Source organism: Arvicanthis niloticus, chromosome 8 (assembly GCF_011762505.2).
Source record: "Arvicanthis niloticus isolate mArvNil1 chromosome 8, mArvNil1.pat.X, whole genome shotgun sequence".
NCBI classification, from domain to species: Eukaryota; Metazoa; Chordata; class Mammalia; order Rodentia; family Muridae; genus Arvicanthis; species Arvicanthis niloticus.
In genome coordinates, this window is record NC_047665.1 from 51,138,896 (window position 1) to 51,159,280 (window position 20,385).

Genomic DNA, 20,385 nt, shown 5'->3' on the forward strand with positions numbered 1-20,385 from the left:
TGGGGATGCAGTCCTGGGAGCTGTGCCTGGGGGGTGGGGGTGGGGGTGGGGAATGCAGTGCTAGCAGCTGTGCCTGCTGGGGCCTCAGTGCTGGGAGCTGTGCCTGTTGGGGACTCAGTGCTGGGAGCTGCTCCTGCTGGTGATGCAGTGCTGGCAGCTCCTGGGGCACTCAGGGAGCTGGACTTGGAAGAGGTGTCAGTATTATTCTCTCCTTTAGCTGTCTGCTCTTTGAAGTGTCTCCCTTTTCAGCCTGGGGAGTAATAACCTGGGAACATCTCAGATGCAAATCATCAGGGTGGCCACTGATTCTACTACACTCTAAGGACCTAGGACAGAGCTCTGATAGTGTCTTTGTGTTCCCTAGCTCGACTTTCTTTTCTGGAAAACCGAGTTGTTAGAGAGACAGGAAGTACTATTCTCCCAGAGATTTAAAATCAGACTCTTTAAAAGAAGTGAATTTGAAGGTTCCCCCCTCCCCCCCCTTATATTCCATCTGGAATAGGTTCAGAAACTGAATTTGCTGATTTCCATTTGGAGAAAAGCACCATCTTCCATACCCTTTGTTCTTAGCACTCAGAATGACCTACTGTATTGAAATTACAGAGCATTAATAAATGACCTTGTTTTGGTCTGGGGATTTTTTTTTTTAAAGCCTAGATCAGAGATGATTGACAAGGGCTCTTTCTTTGAAATAAATATAGCTCTGGGTGAATGTTCTTATTTCTTCAAGCAGAGGAAGTATTGTGATATTTTTTTTTTTTTGCCCTCCGACCTAAATTCGGGGCACAAAGTTCTATGTATCTACTACTTAATGTGGTTTCCACCCTGCTGTGTTTCGAATGCAACCACTATTGGAGGCAGGCATTATGTAGCTAATTTCTTACAGCATTGTTCTTTTTCATTAATTAACATTTCTCCACTGTTGGAGCAATTATTGTGGGGCCTCCATGCTGTACATCTCTTTTGATGATTAATAAGGAGTCATTATATCTTTCTTCCCGAAGCAGTCAATTAACACAGAATTCTTTTCATTAATTACCGAATGCGTCTCTACCTGGAGAGCAATCTGCTCTGAGAACCGGTGACACCGATTGCTCTAAAAAGTTCTCTTTAAATTTTATTCCGAAAACACAAGCAATTTAGCTGGCGATATTAATCTGCCTCGGAAGCATCGTGGTGAATGAGAAACATCTTTTAATCTCATGCAAGAAAAGGCAGCCATCTGGCTGGCAAGGATTTCAGGGAGCCACTCTCTCAGTCTCCCTCTGTAAATGCAGGTCATTAAAGTAATGTGTTCATCTACATAAAACTCAAATGGAATATAAAAGGTAATATTTATATACAAACAATTTAGTCTCACGATTTAAACAGTCATTGGTTTTATGAAACATTTACTTTAGGCTATCAGATTTGCATAACTTCATTTAAAAATATTGTGGTCAGTTTCTAGAAGTCACATTAGTCTTCTCAGCAAAGAAAGGGCTGTCTTCAGATACATGCACTTTATCCAAGTGTAAATATCAGAATGGGATGAGAGAAAGGGCACGTCGGGAAGAAGCACATGTCCTCTTTCCTGATGTCTTTTGGCTATAATGTTCCTGCTTCATGCTGAATTTTCACTACAATAAGTCACACCCACCATGAATCCTCTAATGACACTACTCTGATGAGTTACAGAATGTCTACAAAGCTCAAGAGAGGAGCCTACTGATATGGGAACTCTTCCTGGGAGGAACAGTGTTGGTGGTTTTGAGTTGTACATGAGGAATTTGGTGCATTCTCTTGTCTTTTGACATTGCGTTATTTATTTATTTTATTCATTTTTAAATACATTATGTTTTCCCCCTCTCAACTCATCCTAGATTTTCTCCATACCCACCCAACCTCATATTCTTTCCATCAAACATAAAGCACACCACACACACACACACACACACACACACACACACACACAAAACCAGAAAACTAAAATCAAAACAAACAAAAAGATAAATGAGATAAAAACTGAGAAGCCAAGAAGAGGTATAACAAGATGGATCAGTGGGTGTAGGTGCCGACCGCCAAATCTGAGGACCTGAGTTTAATTTACCTGAGAACTCAAATATTAGAAAGTTGTCCACTGATCTCCATATGTGCAGCATGGCATGCGATATCTTCTAATTTAAAAAATGTAGTAAATTTCTTTTAAAGGTGAGAATACCAAGAACGGTTGCATATTCCTGTAGACCCAGTACTTGAGAAATGGAGGCAGGAGAATTGTGAGTTGGAGACCAACCCAGGCAAGACTCTGCTTGATACAAAAAAATTAGCCCCCCCCCCAACAAACAAATAAATAAACAGAATTTAACAGAATTGCTACTGTGTAATGTTTTAGACACATTCTTTACAAATTTGGAGATGGTGAAAAAGTACACCAAGGAAAGGTTTGTTCAAAAGGATGCTCAGAAAGTGCCAAGAGCTAACTCAACAAAGCAAAGGGCTCTGGGCCATAGATGAGGAGAGTAAAACTTACAGTCTTCAGACTGTTGATAAAATGTAGAACTTTCCCACCCATTAAAAGCAGAATAATACATAAATCTCCATTGATAACAATACGTCTTCTTCAAATAGGCTAAACTTCAGACAATAAAATGTGAATTCCCTAGATGGGATATAGTAATTCTTGAGACTGTCAAAGTATTGGCTTTGAACAAAACTTGTGGAACACATTTGAATGGTTCTGATTCCACTGGATTGTCGAAAGACAAATAACTTCTATATTTGGTTCCTTCTAATAACCTTTACAATAAAAAGAAAAATCAACCTCCTCCTTGCCTGACTATAGGAGTTTAAACGAATTCGGCTAACACGATCAATAAAACCAAATGTCTCTCTGAATATGAACTGGAGAATCCTCAGCATTCAGGATTGAATGGAAAAATACCTCTCCTTTTGTTCAAATAGCTGATATGCCTGTAATGTTGACAGAGACAGAAATCCTATGCCTAGTTTTCAATATAGATAATCCCTAAATAAATATATATTTTTTTGTCTGTTTGTCAATCACAGAAATACCACTGGTAAGTGATGAGAGATTTTAGAAAAGGCTGCCTTTCTTTAGGCGAGAGATATCTCCTTGCTGAATTTGAACTGTGACCTCCAAGTCACGGAGAAAATGGTGAGCCTTGTGCATGAGGCCCTCCCCACAGGTGTGTGCCTTGAAGTTTAGACAGAGAACATGCATGGGTGATGTGTATTTTGGATATTTTCTTTTTCTGTCTGTTATTTATACCATCTTGAAGTGATCCTGGCAAAAAGATACAACTTTTTGGAATTGTAAATGTGCACCATGAAGTAGTTCCACAGATACCCATGCCTACTTTCTTCTGTGAGCCTGTTTTCTGAACAAAACACCACACCAATTACAAAATTTTCCCATGTTCTTTCTGAAGCCAGTGAAAGTCACACCGAGGGAATCCAAGAAGTCACAATCTGTAGGTGATGCTCGAAGCTATGGTGGAATCATGGTCTTCAACTTAACCTGTATACTGGATCAACCCAAAGCTTAAGAACATTCTGGTTCATGTCCTAGCTTGCTTTCTACTGTTGTGATTAAAAAACTTGTTGAGGAAAGCATTTATTTCATCTTACAATGCCAAGTATATACCACATCTCTGAGGGAAGCCAGGGTAGGGACTCCAGGCAGGAACCCAGAGACAGGAACTGAAGCAGAGGTGTGGAGGAGTGCAGCTTACTGGCTTGCTCCTCATGGCTGGCTCAGTTACTTTTCTTAAAGGACCCAGGACCACCTGTCCAGGAATGGTACTACTACCCACAGTAGGGTGGGCACTCTCCTATCAATCATTAATCAAGAAAACACTCCATACACACGCCTCTAGGCCAGTCTGACTCAGATAATTTCTTAATTGAATTCCCTTTCCCCAGGTGACTCTAATTTGTTAAGTCATTTGTTAGTCAGAAACTAACTAGCACACTGCCCAAATACATTCTTATCTGATTGGTTGGGGTGAGACTGGGCAAACCTGTTTTTGTTAATTTATTTGTGTTCTTTTTGTTTGTTTGTTTTGCTTTTTGTTTTTGGCCACATTATTCCAGAGTCATTCAGTGCTGAAGCTTTAGCATCTGAGTAGTTAATGAAAATTTTAGAGTAAAAAAAGTCAGATAAAATACACATCCAGGCTCTAGTCATTTGGGCTATCCTGAGCCACTTTTTGCTGCTTTGAGCAGTAGTCTGCTCAGTGATCCTCTAAGTGTGGTACCTGAGTGACACAGGCAAGGCTGGGCACTTGATTGAAGCACATACTCTCAGGTCCCATGCCAGACCTGCCAAATCAGGCCCTCTGGGAAGGAGTCTAGCAGTTGTGTTTTAACAGGTCTTCCAGCTGATTCCATTGTGGCTAAAGTCTGTTGCCTGCCTGTCTCCATTGTCACATGACCACACTAATACTGTGTGCTTTCCAATGCACTGACAGATCATAGAAAATCAATTTTACATCCATCTGGGGGGGGGGTGTTAATACTTGTTTTCTTCCCATATTTCCTATGTGTCACACCACCTTTCCTCCACTTTTATGAAGACAGGTTATAAGACAAAACCAGAGTCACTTGGGCAATTCATTTCTAGTTGATTAAACACGTTCTACTTTTTTTAAAAAAATAGGTAAAGAAGAATGATAACCCTTTGACTTAATAACTAGACTTGTAAGAGCTCATCCCATGGCTATGCTTTAATAAAGTACCAGGGTATATGTATCAGGATAGTCTTTACAGATTTGTCATAAATATAAAGCAAATTAAAGAAGACAAAAGAACACTAGAAGTAGGCTACCACTGAGTATAGACCTGACTTAATAAATCACAGTATATTCACAGAAAGCAAAGCTACCGTAATTACACTGCTTGTCTTATTGCCTGTCCCCTGCAAGGGCTACTCTAGAGTACCTCCCCTGCTCTCTGGCTTTGTCTGTGTACCTCCTCCCATGTGGATGCGTCCAACTGGCTGCCTGCACAATGCCTCTCCCCAGACATTCATCAGGATGTCTAGGACTGTTTCAGATTATGCTGGCTCACTCTCTTGTTTTCTTTCCATAACCATGGTATTCTTACTCACTGATCTAGATAGCCATGTTTCTTTTGTAGAACTGGATTCTTAGCCCTCTGCTGTTTCCACACCTCTGAGCAGAGTCTGGGAGGTAGGCAGACATTTGCATATGTCTCTGGGGGTACTAATCTGGCCATTCTGGCCATCTCAGTGGGTGTTTGCACTAGTAACAGGGCCAGCAGATGCCACACGGTCTTTGATCTGTTGCAGTTGCTTCTGTATTTGATAAGTATTATCTACTTGATCACTCTGTTTTCATCATGAGAGATTGTACAAGACTTTCTTAAAAGCTGTTATAAAAATCACCAGGACTCCAAGTGGAATAATGGTAGAAAGTCTTCGAGGTGAGCAGAGTTGTGCAAGATGTTAGTCTTAACCTTTTGAGAGATTGATGCAGGACTACCATAAGCTCAAGGCCAACTGGGCTACCTAGGACGTTCCAGGGCCACCCTAGGCTACTTGGGGGAAACCCTGTTTCAAAAAGGAGTTGGGAGAGGCCAAGAGTGTGATTCAGTGATAGAGTACATGTTTTGCCTGCATGGAACCCTAGATTGAATCTTCAGTACTATGCCCCCCGCCCCCCCCCAAAAAAAAAAAAAAAAAAACTGAGATGAGAAAATAGTACACCATCCTCTTTGGAATTCTATGGAGTTTGTAATGTGGTACAGGTGAGGAGTCTGCCAACAAATTAAGAAGGAAGGAAGGAAGAACTTTGCCCTAGGGTCCTAGGTGCAGAGAAGAAGGAACAGCTTTGAGAGAATGTGGAACAACAGGTCTTTGCTTGGACAGCATCCCATTCACAGTCAGAATCTAAGTTTGACAGCCAGCTGGGTGTCTGCTTATCTAGAAAGCAGCTATCATTTCTTGGAAAACAGTTCTTGTTTTTTTTTTTTTTTTTTTTTTTTTTTTTTTTTTTTTTTTTTTTTTTTTTTTTTTTTTTTTTTGGAGAAAGTTTTAATTCCTTTATTTAAAGAGACGTTGTGATCAATAATCAGGTCCAGGTACTTAAAATCAGAAGCCATATCTAAAGGGACATTAGTTCCAGTAGATTTAGATTTGTATATGCTATTCAACTTCTGCTCTGATTTCCCCATTTTTTAAGAAGCCTGTGGCTTTTCCCTGTGAGGTCAGCTGCTCAGAATATGAAAACAAACCATGTAGACAGGGATGTGGCCATGGCTACAGCTACTGTCACCTGTTCCTCTATCCACTGGTCATTGTTGGTTGGTGATGTGCTACTCAGTTTTAATTTTGTGGTTCTGAAGGTCAGTTTTCACTGAGGAGGTGAAATAACCCACGTTCTGTAGATCCACTCAGTCTTTAAGGATGCCGTTAGAGCTGGGATTTTAGGAACACACTTTACTATAATTTTATCTGGCTTCACACTTTTTCAGAGTCAAGCTACATAAGTAACTTTTCTCGTGATGTATAACACACGACTGCTTCAATATGGCCCCAAACAGCAGAAACACATCTCTTATGGTTCTGAAGATCAGAGGTCAGAAATCAAGCTATTAACCTGCCTGGCTGTACTTCCCCTGAAGGCTCTGGGGAGGAGCCACCCTCAAAATTCCAGCTGCTGGAGACAGTTGTTGATGCTCTTGGGTTGTGTTCACATCACTCCAAACTCTGCTTTCTGCCATGTGCACTTTTGTGCGCCTGTCCCCATACTTTCTCTGCCTCTTCTTCACAAGGACACCTGTGGTTGCATCTAGAAGCCATCAGAGGTAGGGTATGTGCCTTCATCACTCTGCCCAGCTTAATTCTGCCATATGAGGTTGGAGCCATAGGTTCTGGGATGACACACATCTTTACAGGTGTCTATTCAACTGCCTACATCCTAGGGGATTCCATCTTGTCCTTTGGCCTTTTTATGAAAAGCCATTGTTTACCCTCCAGTACAGATCTTATATAGGAAAGCTGAGCTCTAGAACAAAGTGTTTGCACAGAGGGTTTTTTTGGGCGTGCTCCTCATAGTAGCAATGACCTGGAAACACTGCAGGCATCCAGCAACAGGGATGGAAGCAGCTGACGGCATAACTATTAGCAGTAATACATTTGTTGCGGTAAATCTCTCGCCCATGGGAAGTCCATAGAAGAAAAGACACAAGTCAATAAGTATCAAATGAATGCTGCATGCCTAGATTGGGCAGATTTACCATTAAACTACACTATTCCCCGGCTATGAGAGCTCTTAACAACTTGCAGTTTCCTAGGTCTTCTTCGTCTTCTCTCTCTCCACCAACTGCCCTCTGCTTCGACCAATTGCCCCTCTGCCGCTTCTCCCTCCAAGGGCTCTCCTGGTCTTCCTCTTTTCCTGCCTCTGGCTCCTCCCACTCCTCTTCTACTGCCCAATCACTGGCTGTAGCCTTTATTTAACAAATTTGATTGGACAGAAGGTTTACAAGATTCACTCCTCCTTCGCAGACCCTCCCAGGAGTGGAGTTACCATGACAACAAGAGGCTAGGGCTATCCACCACATACATTCACGTTAAAGTGCTGGTTATCTTAATAAGGGGGCAGGATTGTAGTTTTGAGCAACAGTTTGTAAGCCAATTTTTACACATTAAAAAAAGTATCTTAGTTGTAGGAAAAAATGTGAGTTAAAAAAAAGATTAACAGGACTATATTAACAGTGACATTGGGATACTAGCTGACATTTCTTTATATTTTCCTAACATTTCTTTACTGTATCTCTATTTTCTCTTTCTTTCTTTCTTTTTTTCTTTCTTTTTTTCTTTCTTTCCTTTTTTTTTTCAAGATAGGGTTTCTCTGTGTAGCCCTGGCTGTCCTGGAACTCACTCTGTAGACCAGGCTGGCCTCAAACTCAGAAATCTGCCTGCCTCTGCCTCCCAATTAAAGGATTAAAGGCATGTGCCACCACTGCCTGGCTTATTTCCCTTTTCTTGAGACAGACTCTCACTCCATAGACCTGGTTGGCCTTGAACTCCCAATATAGCCTAGGATTGTCGCAAATTTATGGTAATTCTCCTGTCTCATATTGTAGAGAAATGAGGATACAAAGCATATGTATATGCCTTGATACTTTCTTGACTGAGTCATCCTCTTTTACCTGGGAAAATTTAAAAGCTATTATTATTATACTGGGGATGGGACCCAAAGCCTGAATATTTATCACTGAGCTATAATCTTAGTCCTTGATTCCATGGAATAGAGTCTCCTTATATAGCTCAGCATGGCTTTGATCTTGAGATCATCTTGGCCCAGCCTTCCAAGTGTTTTGATTATAGGGACACTTAGGCCAGAGATTTAGTTCAGTTTTCTGTGAAATTCTGTCACTCGTAAGGGAGGTAGTTCTCCCTACACAGAGTTTGTGAACCAGCCTTTATGTTTAAGATGTTGTTTGGCTCCAGGGTTTTAGCTTGATTTTCTTTTATTTCTTTATTTTTTATGTGTATGTGTCTATGTGTATGTTTCTATGTGTTTGTGTGTATGTGTGTATGTTGTATGCAGATGCTGCATGTACATACACGTGAAGAAAAGTATAGTGATAATGTATTGCTATGAAAGAGAAATCCATTCATTGGCTACTTCTTAGAGGAGCATTAAGGACTCATAAGAATAACCATGATATGGATCATCAAGGGGATTGGTTGATGTTCCAGTGAGGGTCTCATCCCTCGATAAGGAATTAAAACCATCAGAGCAGGGTCCACAATGAGAGCTATTACTGTTTACTTTGGTACTTGTACAGACAGAAGAAAGGACAGAGTGCTAGAAAAGACGGAATTGTAGCGTGTGCCCCAATTTCTAGACGGAAGGAAGAATACTTTTGAACGTTAGCTGATAAGTAACTAAAGGTAAAGGCTTTCCTGTGCAGTGCTCACGATAACACACTGCAGAAATTTCGAGCTTTCTGAATCATTTCCTTGTTTTCCCGTAAAACTGATCTTACCACTGGCACTGTAAAATGAAATCAATTTTTACTCATAAAATTTTGTACCCAGAAGAATGGCTGTTGTTACTTAGCAATGCCATCATGTGGGTGTCATTGATCACGAACAGAGAAGCCCATGTGATATCGGATCTGCACGTGGGAAATGAGACAGCTGTGCTAATTGTTTGGCTCCTTGGATATGTCAGGCTCCGGTTCATTTTGTTTCAGTATCTCAGGGAATTTGCAAAGAGAACCACAGATTGGTCTAGTGGATGTGCTTCCTCTACTTTAATTAAAAACACCATTTTATCAATTTGTTTTCATCTTAACATGTGAAGTAAGGGGTGAGAAAAAGTCATTGGGACTCATTTTTTATAGTGCTCAAACAACTGCATTTACTAAGAGAGGCAGTTCTGCATTACTAAACAGTGCAGGGCTGGGCTCCAAGCATCATGGGAGATAAGACTTATTTTCTTGAAAAGAAAAATCAGTAGGTTCATTTGACATTAAATACCTCCCTAAAACCTATGGGCAGCACAAATAAGCTCTTAGCTTTGGTGGGAAGATTACAATCTTTAAAAGATATTAGTTTCCAGGTGCCGGGGAGATGGCTCAGTTGGTAAAAGTGCTTTTGATGCAAGCCCAAGGACCTGCAGTCAGTTTCTCGGCACTCACATAAAAACCTGCATACAGGGCACATGTCTATAGCTCCAGTGCCATGGAGGCAGAGACAGGCAGACCCTTGGGCTCACTGCCTATCCAGGTGAGCTCTAGGTTCAGAGAGACACCAAGTCTTAAAACATAAGGCAGAGAGGCATGGAAGAATTGGGCCTTTGCCTCTGCTCTTCACATTCACACACCCACATGTGTACACCTCCCTGAACACATGCACAGACACACACACATACACACAGACACACACAGACACACACAGACACACACAGACACACACACACACACACACACACACACACACCTAGACACCACACAGAGGGATGTGTGATACACCATTTACTCACACTACCACCATACATACAACAAAACACTAGTTTTTATACCACACTCAATTGCGTTGTACATATTAAAGTTTTATAATTTGGGTGTCCTGTAGAAGGAAGAGATTTTAGTCATTATTTAGCTAGTAAAGATTCGCCAACCATTGACCCCATGCACACCACTAGATACCATGAGAGAGTCACTGTGACTCAACATGATGCAGTTGGTGAGCCAGAACTTGGGCTCTTCTCTTCCTCTTGAATCTCCCAATAATGTTTCAAATATCTTCTTACTATCAGTCTCAACAGTATTCAGATCAATAACTAATGATTTGGTTCCTGAAGATAGTGTAGTCACATAGCAAGACTGACTCTCTGGATCTTGGCCACAGTGACTCCATCATGTAACAAACTGGGTACACCTCTCTCTATAGTTAGGCAATATTTACTGAAAGCAGCAGAGTCACCCATAAGGGCGAGGATGGGGCACATATAAACATCTTTCCCAGAGTCTGGTTCTGTTTATGCCTTATGTTGTTTGAGAGTATAGTTATCTCTACTGCTGTAACACTTGGTAGCACTCTGAATTCAGGTTTGTATCAACTCTGTAGTAGATTTAGGCCCACACAGAATAGGAATTTGGTAAGGTGGGGATTCCCTGACTTAGCTTCCCTCACTCCATAGCAACCCTAACAGACCCATTTCACCCCACAGGATGAGCTTGAATAAATCACTTTCAGGTGTTGGTGCTATCCCTTTGTAGACAGTGGTTAGTTTCACACCTCCTCAGAAAAGTTATATACAATACAGCAGCAATGAGGACGAACACAAGGTAGTGTCTGACAACTGCTGGCTAGTGTTTCTACCCCTAGCAAGGCCCTCTGAGGACTTTGCCTAAAGGGGACCTGAATCTCTATGGTCTTGAGTAATGCCTCAGTTTCTCATTGATAACATTTCCCAGTGTTCCTCCTGACCGTCTCTGTGCAGGCGGTGATTGTGACACTGCATGTATTGTGTGGAGAAAGACATGGTGGGGAGAGATTGCTCATTTGGTAAATTGCTTGTGGTTCAGATTTGAGGACCTGAACCCACAACAACAACAACAACAACAACAACAACAACAACAACAACAACAACAACAGCAACAACAACAAAAAACAGGTGAGGGAGCATGTGCCTGTAACTCCAGCATTGGGAGATGGCTGAGACAGGAGGATCCCTGGCTAGTCAGTTTAGCTGAGTCAAGGAATTCGAGGCTCAGTGAGAGATCTTATCTTAAACAACAGCAACAAAAGTGGAGATGCCATTGAGGATCTGCATGTGTTTGCAAACACATGTACACACACGCACACAGATACACACACACACACACACACACACACACACACACACACGAGAAAGAGAGAGGGGGGTCAGAGGTCCCTGTTCACAGATTAGAGTTTGGAGGGAGGGATAAATTCTAAGAAAGAATGAACATTCCTAAAAACAGATAACAGACGCTTATTATTTCTAGAATCTGTCTACACTTGTTGGTCTTAATATACTGGTAGCACTTAGCTTCCTCCCCTCAGAGACAGCCCAGAGCTTGTTCCTGAAGCTTATGCCAGTTCTCATGGTGTAAGTGCTATGTCTTGACCGATGTTGAGCTGTCAGCCTGAGGTCACTGTGCACAGACCCAGCAGGAGACACACTGGTTTGGGCAGCAGTTCATGACTTTGTAAAAATGTTATTGTGTTCTTCTGTGTGGACATAGCAGGTGTAAATAATTCCAAAAGCACACATGATGGCCAGATAATTCTGAAGTGGCAAATTCGGAGTGTTTATGGCTTTTAGTATAATTTAGCTGAAGTTTGTGTATTTTTTGTTTTTTAATAATGACTGTATTTAACATCTGATTTATCAAAAGTGCTCAAAAATTTTATAACCATCTCCTGAGGGTCTATCTGGTTCCAACATAGTGCGGCACAGCATGTGTTGTAGGCTGAATATACAGCAAGTGTGTCCTCAAGAGTATTTTATAGACTATGGCTCCTGTGCTTCTGTGTACTCACAGTCTCACTCTCCAGGGCATTGAGTGGCACTAATCCACACAGTGAGAAGATTTCATCTGTACTTGTGTGTGGAGGCCCTTTGTTTTGAACATTATTTAAGCCCTAGGTTGAAATTTTTGTTTTCCTACAGGCTAGAAAACAGATGATCACATACATTAGCAGACTGCCTCTTTGTGAAGCCTTCATACAAATAATGCATGCTGCAGATGCTTATGGTCTTGAACCATCAGTGTAACATATGTTCCTGCTCAAAAGTGGCAAACGTGCCTCTGTTCTGAAATAGCTCCTGTATGAGCACTTACATCCACATCTTCTGCTCAGGTTCTGGCTGTGCAGGAGGTACAAGGACTTCCATGCCAAAGGAAGTGTTTCTATGCCAGTGGCTTTAGCCTGATCCAGACAGAAATGTTTAGAGTGGGTGTATTATTTCTGTCACTGTTATGATCATCACTGCCTTGTCCTCATCATCATTATCAATAAGCACCATTTATCAAGAGCCATCGTGTGCATCTCACTGTGACAGACACCATGCAAATCAAGTGGCATCAGCGATCGCATGAAGGTCAGGCTCAGACACAAGCAACAGCATTAGGCACTGCACCCCTACCATTTCAGGGCAGGAGACAGGCTGTGTGATGGGATGGGATATGAGGAGGGTAGGGTTGCAACTTTCCCAGCATTCCCTGCAGGGTAGGGAAGGATGGCATGACCACTGAGTGGGAGCCTCAGAAACTCATTCAGATGTGTGTGTGTGTGTGTGTGTGTGTGTAGCCGTAAAGAAATGGAGGGATGAAAGTGAGGGAGAAAAGGATGGAGGAGTGGAAGGAAGAGAAAGAGAGAGACAGAAAGATACTGAGACAAAGGGAGAGAGACAAATGGTGAGGGACATGAAGAGTGACTGAGAAATAGAGAGACAGAGGAAGAAACAAGGAGAGAGAGGCAGAGAGAGACATACACAGAGACAGAGGGACAGAAAGACACAGAGAGACAGAGAGAGAGAGAGAGAGGAACAGACAGAAAGACACAGAGAGAGTGAGAGAGGAGAGACAGAGAGAGACAGAGAAAGAGGGAGGGGAGAGGAGGATGGTTAGAGACACAGAAAGAGGGGACTAGTTAGAAAGATACAGGGAGATACAGAGATAGATGGACAAGAGACAGAGGCAACAAAAATGACAGAGGAAGAAACAACGAGAGTGAGAGAAAGACAGAGAGAGAAAGAGAGTGACAGGGAGAGAGAGAGAGAGGAGGATGGTTAGAGACACAGAAAGAGGGGACTAATTAGAAAGGTATAGGGAGATACAGAGATAGTTGGACAAGAGACAGGTCAACAAGAAAGACAGGAAGAAGAGAGAAGAGTCTGACAGAACAGAGAAAGTAAGGGAGGCAGAAGAGAAATGAAGCTCATACAGAAACTGGGAGGTGGGCATGAGGGGATGGAGCAAGGGTCTGAGAGCATCACTAAGCCCTGGCATCCATCAGACTACTCTGTTTTGTCCTGTCTCCACCTCTCTCCACATGTGGCAAGGAGAGGATGAGTGGGTGGGAACTGATGGTGTGAAGCCACATGGTGCCAGGGGATTGACTTCTAGGTGAATTGAGGGATTAGTCTCTCTGTAGCCAACAGTAAAGGAGACATTACAGTTTTCCTCAGCATTTGCCTTCTTTAAAAAATGGGAGTGGGGATGTGTGAAGGGAACAGGAAGGATCAGGTGTCTCCACCTGAGGATGGAGGGAGAGAGGACTGGGAGAGATAATTGGAATAGAGGGCACCTCTGGGACAATCTGGAAATATGGGGCAATGGAAACTCCCAGGAATCAATGAGGGTGACTCCAGCTAAGACTCCTAGCAATGGGGGACATGAAGCCTGAACCAGATATTCCTATAACCAGGCAAGACTTCCTGATATTGGGACACTAACCCAGCCATAAAACCTTTGAACTACAATTTGTCCTGCCTACAAGATTTTCTGGGTAAAAGGTGGTACAGAAATTGTGGGAGTGGCCAAACAATGACTGGTCCAGCTTGAGACCCATGGCATGAGAGGCAACCCACCCCTGATACTGCCTGGAGCCTGGAGGATCAGGAGCCAGAGGCTGAATAGTCCAGTGACTATCCAGTGAATGGAAAAACAAAATGAAACAACAACAACAAAACAAACAAACAAACAAACAGTAAAGAAAGGATTGGCATCTAGCCCAGTTGCCATCAGAGAGGTGTCACCCAGCAACTGATGGAAACAGATGCAGAGACGTACAGCTAACATTAAACACAGCTTAGGAAATCCTGTAGTAGAGGGGAGGAAAGATCATAGGACTCAGAGGGGTCAACCACAGAATCAACTAACCTGGGCTCACAGGGGCTCACAGAGACTAAGCTGCCAACCAGGGAGCCTACATGGGACTGACCCAGGCCTTCTGCACATTTGTTACAGTTGTGTAACTTGATGGTCTTTTGGGATTCCTAACAGTGGGAGCAGGAGCTGTCTCTGACTATTGGCTGCCTTCAGGCACTTTCCTTCCACTGGGTTGCCTTGTCTAGCCTCAATAGAAGAGAAGGTGTCTAGTCTTACAGCAACTTGATATGATATACCATTGATGGTTGATATCCCCCGAGGCCGGCCCTTTTCTGAAGGGGAATGGAGGGGGAGTGGATGGAGGGGTCGTGGGGGAGAGGAGGGAGGGAAAACTGTAGTCAGGATGTAAAATAAAATAAAATAAAATAAAATAAAATAAAATAAAATAAAATGTCTAGAAGTCAGGTGTGGTGAGATATCCTAGCACCCAGGGGGCTGAGACAGGAGTTATCACTGTAAGTTCAATGGCAGTTTGGGCTTCGTAGTCAGTTCTGGCTCAGCTTGTGCTACATGGTGAGGCCATGCTTCAAAAACACCAAGAGAAAGCTGACTTCGACAGTATAGACCTTTAATCCCAGCACCCAGGAAGCAAGGGAGGTGAGTCTCTGAAGTCAAGAACAGCTTGGTATCTACGAAGTCAGGGAGTTTCAGGACTGCTAGCGTTTTACTCTGAGACTCTGTCTCAAAAACAAACAAGCCAACAAACAAACCTAAACGAACCAGACCGAACCAAACAAAAAACTGCAAACCGTCATCACCACCAGCACTACCAGCACCACAGCATCAACCAAAAATACCAAGAGAAAAGAGTCTACAACTGACTATCCCTGGAGTACCCAGGATATCATTTGACTCTCCCTGGAGATGATGCAATATGGGACTGCATTGTTTTTAAAGGGGGTTTTATTAAAAAGATAAAGCCCTGTCTTTTGAGGATTACCATCGATAGATTTGCCAGGAACCAATATGAGGCGGGGTTTGTAGCCCCTGTTTAATTTACTGTCTATCGATGTTTAAGATCTCTGAGCCAAGACTTCATTTCTGTAGCATTAATTTACTTCATTTTTCTGGGGAGCCATAGAATTAACTTAGAAAACTGGCGTTGTCTGAGGGCATCAAGAGAATTTTTGTGAAAGTGAAAAGTCTGCTTTTTTCCCCCTATTACTCCAAGAATAGATGAAAATATTGCAAGGAGGAATACATTTTCTTTTCAAGGATGAGCTGTTTGAAGACTAGGCTGTTCCCTGTGATACAGAAATCACTGCTTTGATTTATAGTCATTGAGCCCTCTCCTTGTTCTACCAAGCCAGGGGCAATCAAAGTCAGGGCCTAAATGGTACTCTTTTTTTCTGTAGCTACTTGGTAATTTCCCATGAGAATTTGGAATCACTGTTGACAGAGGCTCATGTTTTCTCTGCTATAGCCCCAGAATCCTCACAGAGGAAGTGAATCCTTATAGAGGAGAAATCGTCTATAAGGCATCCTCTACCCACTTGAGACCTGGGATGCCGACTTCTGAGGGTTGAGGTGACACTGTATTTGCCTACATTGTCTCATGTCTGATGTCCCCACCTTGAAATGCATGCAGAATTTAACTCTCCTCCCCCTGGCTTTGTGTTCTCTTTAGTAGAATGAATGCCATCTCATCAGGGTATACAACGTCACATAGACTCAGTTGGCTCGTGTGTCTTTGATGAATACATGAGATATCCTCATTATTGGCTAGGTACTGGGAACATAACCTGTGCTTCCTGGGGCTTTGATTTACTGAGGGATCTCTTGGGATTGTGGGGGACAGCTTATCCTATACTCTCTAGATCCAATTATTGGTGGCAGGAAGCTGAGGATGTTGTAAGATACTTCCTGCTTTCCTTGGGTCCTTGGCCTTCCCCTCCAACGTCTCCAGCCCATTCCATTTATGTCTTTCAAGGCCAAGATTCCCATTTCTAAACTAGCTGCAGCTGCAAACACACTTGTATAGGAAATTGTAGGGTTTGTTGAAATTTTTGGGCATGTGCTTGCTTGAGGCTGCATTCGCCTAGGATGGTCATTCTCTCCACCTCCACACAGACCTAGGTTATAAACTACAGCTCAGCCCATTTATCATGGTTTCCAAAGAGTTTCTGACCCACCCAGTTTTAAAGAGTTTATTTATTTTTGTGTGTCCGTACATGCTTGAGTCTCTCTCTCTCTCTCTCTCTCTCTCTCTCTCTCTCTCTGCATTAGTGCACTTGTTTGTGCTTTCATCAAGGCTGGAAGATGTAAGATCCTTCAGAGTTAGAGTTACAGGCCTTTACAGGACTCCAACCCCTTTTTATGCGGGCACTGGAATCAGAACACCAGTCCTCATGATTGTGAAACCAGTTCTCAACCACAGAATTGTCTCTCCAGACCCCTCTGATTCTCTCTTCTAACCATTTTAGGCTATGGTTGGGGTAGCTTGGTGGTTTATGACTCTTTTAGGTAAATTCAAGCTGTTATGACCCTCCACCCCGATGCATATCCTGTGAGTATTTTTTAAACAAAGTTCACAGATCTGTTCCTGCAGTGCATGGCATCTTTGGGCATCAGAACTGAGGTGAATAGAGGCCAGGGAGTAGATCTTGGGTGTCAGGATGTGGTTGAGTTGAGTGGGGCAGCTCATACCCAGCTCAGGCCTCTTTCAACTAGCAGGAATTCTGTGAAAGATGCCGAGATGTCCTTTCTTCAAATTCCTTCTCCTTCTGTTCACTTTGATGCTGAGGCTACTCCCCTGAGAAAACAGCCCGGGGAGGCTTTAGAAACACCTTCAGTGTAAAGTAAAAGACGTGGCAGAGAAAAGCCCTCTGGGCTCCCCGATCAGTTCTGTGTCCTGATAATGATCACACCATTCAGAGATGGCAGATATTTTTTTTTCCTCACAAAAATAATGTATTGCAATCTACACTGCAACAGAAGTAGAATTAATCCTTAACTCGGAGGTTTTGAATGTTTGCTGTGGAAACTAGAACTTGCTTGGAACATGCTCTCTAAAGTTGTTTTTGCCTCAAGTACATGGAATGAAAATACAGACAGGCAAGGACTGGGGTGATGACTTAATTGGTAAAGTTCTTGCTGCTCAGACATAAGGGACTGAGGTTGACATCCCAGAACCCACATAAAAAGCTCTGTATGGTAGTGTGTGCTTATAATCCCAGTGCTGGGGGGTCAGAGATAGGAAAATTCTTGGCACTCCTTGGTCAGCCGGTCTAGTCCATTGGTGAGGTCCAGGTTCAGGAATAGACTCCATCTCAAAAGATACGGTGGAGAAAGACTGGGAAAGGCACTGAGCATCAACTTCTGGTCTCCACATGCTGCTCTATGTGTGCACTTACACCACATGCACATGCCTGTGAACATGTATGCCAAGGCCTTAGGCACCGGAGTCCCAGATAACAAGCTGGGACTTGTATCTCTGTGTATCTCTGGCCCCACTCAGACCTAGTTTGGACGTGCTATTTGGCTGTCCCCGTTGGTGGTGTCCGTAGCTGACCTTTGAAACAGAACAGCTAACTGGGCTCTTACCTGGCAATCTTGTCTGTGCAGGACATGGTGACTAGCTGCTCCCCAAGCAGAATGCCGTCCCATGTCTGGACTGCATTGGGGACCCGCACAGGGACTGTTCCTTCCCCAGATTCAATCTTGGTGCGCAGGTGCCCTCGGAACTTCCTGACGATGTGTTTGCTGCTGTTCACTAGGAAAGAAGAAGTGACCATGAGAAATGGCAGGCCCACTGGTCCAGAGACACAAGGGATTGTGTAGAGGCAGAGGAAGGAAGTGTGACAGACAAAGGCTGGGCTCAGGAGACAGGTCTTAGAATGAACGCAGAGTTGAATTGATTCATTTTAACAACAACATGGCTGAAAGACTCTTTGGGGCTGCATGACCTCTGTTTACCCCTTTTTGATGCACAAAGCCATCATTGGGTGATTTGTCAAAAACAAGTCTAACACTCAATTTGTGGACATAAAATTTTAAATGTGTCATTTTTATAAGTTGGGAAACACAGTCAGATCACCATAACAACAGGTTCTGTAGCTGTGGACTCAACCAGCTGAGGTTCAAACACATTTGGTTCAAAAGTCTTTATCTTGTTATTCTTCCCTAAGCAATACAGTACAATGGCCATTTTTTAAAAAATCACATCTACATTTTATTAGGTATTCCAAGTAATCTAGCAGTGATTTAGAGCTTATGGGAGGATGTACATAGGTTATGTGCAAACACCACAGCAATTTTATAAAGAATTGGAGCATCTGTAACATCTGTGGGGAGTCCTGAGCAATCCCCACAAATATCCAAGGATATTGTATTTCTCTTTTCAGTTTTTCTGATATGTTTAAAATAAACTTTACCAAACATTTAAGGATATTATGATACCAGTTTTACATAAATCTTTCTAGAAAGAACAAGAAGGGAGGAATGTTTCCCAGCCCAGGGTATGTGCAGATACAGACCCCAGAGAGGTCACTGTGAGAAAGGAAGACATAGGCCAATATGCACACAGATTCTAAGGGAGCTTTTACAAATCAACTGCAATCACATAGAAGAGATATTTGCTTATGGCTAAGGAGGATTAGTTCAGAAATGTCTCTCCCCTTTCCCTCCGGCCATTAATAACTGACTGTAAAGCCACACCTAGTTTCCAGGTCATTAGAAACAGTTGTTGGGTGGGTTTGCATCACAAGCTGGTCAAGATTTTAATTCTGGTGTCACTACTTCCTAGTCATGTAACTGAGGGCAAGCAACTTAAAATTACTGTGACATGGTCACTTCCTCTTAAAAATAGGGGTATCAATGGTGCTTAGTCACTAGGCTGTAAGGGTTAGGAAAGCCAGCAGGTTTGAGAAGGCTGGTGTAGCCTAGACGCCACAAGCAGAGGGATGTATAAAGAAAATGTAGTATAAACACACCGTGGAAGTTTATGCAGCTGTAAGGAAGAACAGAATTTGTACTTTTCAGGAAAGCAGATGGGACTGGAGGTCGGCATTGTGACAATATCGACTGCATCTGGCACCAATTAAGAGCACACAAACATTCATTATCTCTTTGTTCTTGACTGTGGGTGTGGCTACCTGCTTCAAGCTCCTCTCCCAATTTTCCTGCAGTGAAGGAGGGCAATAACTTTTTTCCCCTTTAAAGTTGCTTTTGCCAGGGTATTTTGTCCCCCACCAATGTAGGAAGTGAAACTAGACAATCGTGTTAAGCAAAACAAGGCAGGTTCACAACCAATATTATATACTTCCTCATATGTGCAAAATCAAGATCTAAACATTTTTTATGTGCATTACGGAAGTAGGAAGGATTATGCAGAGGGTAGGAAGGGGACTGAAGGGTTGGAAAACAAGAGGTCATGGGAGAAAGACAAATATCAAGTGTTTTCTCTCATATGATATAAAGTAGAAGGGAATTATTATTTGGTACAAAGATGGAGACCAGTAGAATTGGAAAGGGCGGGGCGGGGGGGGACGAAAGTGGATATGAAGACATCACAATGATATATATGTGTAGAACATCTACCAAACTCATTATTTTGTGTAGCAGTGGAAGATATATATTATTAATACATATCGCTATGTATATTCCACTCAACATATATCTCAAAAAAAAATACTTGAGATAACTTGATTTTAATCCTGAACTTTCGCACAGTTCAGATGGGGTCCTTTCCAGTAGTGATGTTCTGTGACAGACAGCATTGGGAAAGGAGCCATTAACCAACCCTCATAGCTTCAACAGTGTTGTTCAAAGCTCAGAGACTTTGCTCCTTCATGTGGGAGGCAGACTGTCAGGGAGTGTGGTACTTGCTGTCCCTCTGTTCTGTCATTTATGCTGTCATTATATTCTCTAAAGATGTATCATTTTCCAGGCCTTGAAAGTTGCCTATTAGTTTTTAAAAAGCTTTTTAAATCTTCACCATCTGTTAATGTCAAGGAATAAAAATGCCTGGATTGAGTTACAATATTT

At 42.6% G+C, this 20,385-nt stretch overlaps 1 protein-coding gene across 2 annotated transcripts in view; it reads right to left on the reverse strand.

Moving 5' to 3' along the window:
- The window catches only part of Adarb2 (adenosine deaminase RNA specific B2 (inactive)), a 531,305-nt gene that overhangs the window by 27,481 nt on the left and 483,439 nt on the right, over window positions 1-20,385 (reverse strand). For both annotated transcript variants that reach the window (XM_076939389.1, XM_076939390.1), the window contains exon 7: window positions 17,944-18,112. In XM_076939389.1, coding sequence (XP_076795504.1) covers window positions 17,944-18,112 — 169 coding nt within the window. The remainder of the gene's footprint in view (window positions 1-17,943; window positions 18,113-20,385) is intronic.